General features: G+C 38.0%; 1 protein-coding gene across 1 annotated transcript; it reads right to left on the bottom strand.

The window, feature by feature from the left end:
- Positions 1-1192: 1192 nt before the first annotated feature.
- Positions 1193-2187, bottom strand: LOC108710527 (olfactory receptor 5A2). Its single transcript, XM_018251661.2, has one exon. The coding sequence runs from the start codon at positions 2126-2128 to the stop codon at positions 1193-1195; it is 936 nt and encodes a 311-aa protein (XP_018107150.1). The 5' UTR covers positions 2129-2187.
- Between the last annotated feature and the right edge of the window lie 513 nt (positions 2188-2700).

Below are 2700 nucleotides of genomic sequence, written 5' to 3'. Positions count from 1 at the left end.
GCTGTTGGATGGATTCTGCAAAATATATGTATGGTCAAGCTGATTTACCACCAATTTAAATGGATAGCCCCTTCTGTATGGAATATTGTGCTCCCGCAGCTTCTGTGTAATAGGTCAAAGTTCTCTTCTTTTTGCAAGTGTAATTGGAGAAAGACTTGCAAATATTTGGATCTTATGGTCGCGATATTCTAACATCTCAATCGCTCATGTCTTGGATAGCAGGATTTCCTTGCTCTGATAATAATGGAAGCAAATAATGATATTACGTGGTGAATTGGTAGCAGGTGGTTTTGGGTCTAGCGAGCAATGTGCCCTATCTAGAATCCAGGCTCCTTTGTTGTTTCCGGGTATAAAGTTGTAAACAGTTCCCATAAATATTGTGAGATTTTGCCTACGGGAAACATTTTCCAGGTCTTCGCACATATCTCTCAGATGCGCTACTTCTTCCTTAAGATAGGCATTGTCCTCCTCCATATTTGTTAGCTTTGAAACAATGTCATCTGTAAACTTCTCCAACTTATTTGTGTGCTCTCCTAAATCTGTTATATCTCTCTGCAATTCCTTTATAGCTGTTAATACCGCATTTGAGACTGACAGTGATAGTTGTAACCAGGGCTGCCTGCAGCTCAGTTAGTTGCTCACTTAAAATTTGGGCAGTTACTGGTGTGTCCTCAGGCATAATGTCTGGGCTATGTAGCTGTGGTGCAGGAGACAATGGAGAGGGTGCAGGGGAGTTCACACTACTCACCGAGAGAGCAGGAGAGGTGTCAGTAGGAGGAGGAGGGGGGAAACCACTGGAGCAGTCTTGGGAATAGGCACGCTTGTCCCGGCTTGAGGTTTTGTGCAGGTACAGAGTCAGAATGACTCACTGATCTCGTAATTTCTTCTTCCCCATAGCTTCAGTGTCAAGTTGAGTCACCCGGCTATAATATTAAAGTGATATGATAACTTAAGTCCAGGTTGCAGGGAATCTACAGCATGGAGCTCCCAGATATTACGTGTGTCTTCAACCATAGTTTGTCTATGCCTGATAGCACACAATTTTAATACAAAAGCTGTGATAACCCAATGCTCCCCATTCATATGAAGTTGTTTTTTGTTAAATAATCTTAATATTTTTAAAAAGTATTATTTATTAATCCAAAGTCTAATAAAAAACAAAGTTGAATCATTCATTTCTAAATGTCCATTTTTATATTTTAGTATATTTGAATAGTTTAATTTTAAGGGTTTCTTTGATATCTTTATTTCTTAAGCTATAAATAAGGGGGTTAACCATAGGAATTACTATTGTGTACAACAGAGAGAGAACTTTGCTCATGGCTGAAGAATGTTTTCTAGATGGAAACATGTAAATAGCAAGTATAGACCCATAAAATAAGGAGACCACAGCCAAGTGGGAGCTGCAGGTGGAGAAGGCTTTTTGTCTCCCGGTATTGGACACTATCTTTAGGATTGCATGGGCAATATAAATATATGATACAATGATGAGTATAAATGGTAAAAATACCAAAGGAACTGATAGAAAAAATACTTCAATTTGCAGTGAGAAAGTATCTGAGCAGGAAAGGTCTAGTAGAGGAGATAAATCACAAAAGAAATGATTAATGGTATCTTGGTCACAAAATTGTAGTGTCCCTACTTGATACATTGTAATCACTGTTACGCCAAAGCCGAGAAGCAATGAAATTAGAATTAATGAAACACAGACCCTGTGGGACATTATAGAAGTGTAACGCAATGGGATGCAGATGGCCACATATCTGTCATAGGACATTACTCCTAGAAGAAGAAGGTCAGAAATTTCCAAAGACCCAAACAAATATAATTGAGTGATACATCCAACAAGGGACAATGTGGCTCTGTCATAAATTACAGTTTGTAGCAGGATTGGGACAATATTTGTGGATTCCAGTAGATCAGTAAGGGACAACTGCTGGAGAAAGAAGTACATGGGGGACTGGAGGTTCCGGCTGGAGGACACCAACACTATGATGAGGACATTCTCCCAAACTGTAATAATGTAAATCAAAAGGAACAGAGAGAACAGGGGAATCTTCAAGTTGTGGAGGTTCTGAAATCCCAAGAGAACAATCTCACTGACCAACGTCTGGTTCTTCTCATGCATTGCCTGGCAGGAAATTATGTACAAATAGATTAATACATAAACATCATGTTTCCATTCAAATGATAAGCAGAGATGAGCAGATCATTAGGGGACTGGGAAAGTTTATAGGTAGCTGCATCCCTATCTGTTACTTATTCTGGTTATTACAATGTCATTGTATATAGTTTCTAATACACACTTTATTTAACAAAATTCTTCACACCCACAGTAACTGTATAATTGTTAAATTAACTGATATTCAGATCCTTTAATATAGAAAATAATATGACTGAGATAAGTATATAAGGTGGTAGATGATGACGTTTTGTTTTTCAATATAGTAGAAGAATAATACAATATTTTACTTTTGTCATTTCTACATTTTCAAATATAATATTGACACAATAAGGGCAGTAAATAACCAGCAGGCCCATAATGAAGATAGAAGGGAAGAAATAAAGTCCCACAGTAAAACCCCAGATACTGTGGAACCATAGGAAGATGTCCATGAGCTTCTCCCAATGTGTAACCTGCTCTGCATTTCTCCTGCCATTTTGCTAACACAATCCCAACCATTTCTTTCCAATGAAATC

Source organism: Xenopus laevis, chromosome 3L, assembly GCF_017654675.1.
Source record: "Xenopus laevis strain J_2021 chromosome 3L, Xenopus_laevis_v10.1, whole genome shotgun sequence".
NCBI lineage: Eukaryota > Metazoa > Chordata > Amphibia > Anura > Pipidae > Xenopus > Xenopus laevis.
Note: the sequence above shows the minus strand (reverse complement) of the source record. Positions and strands in the feature narration are given on the sequence as shown.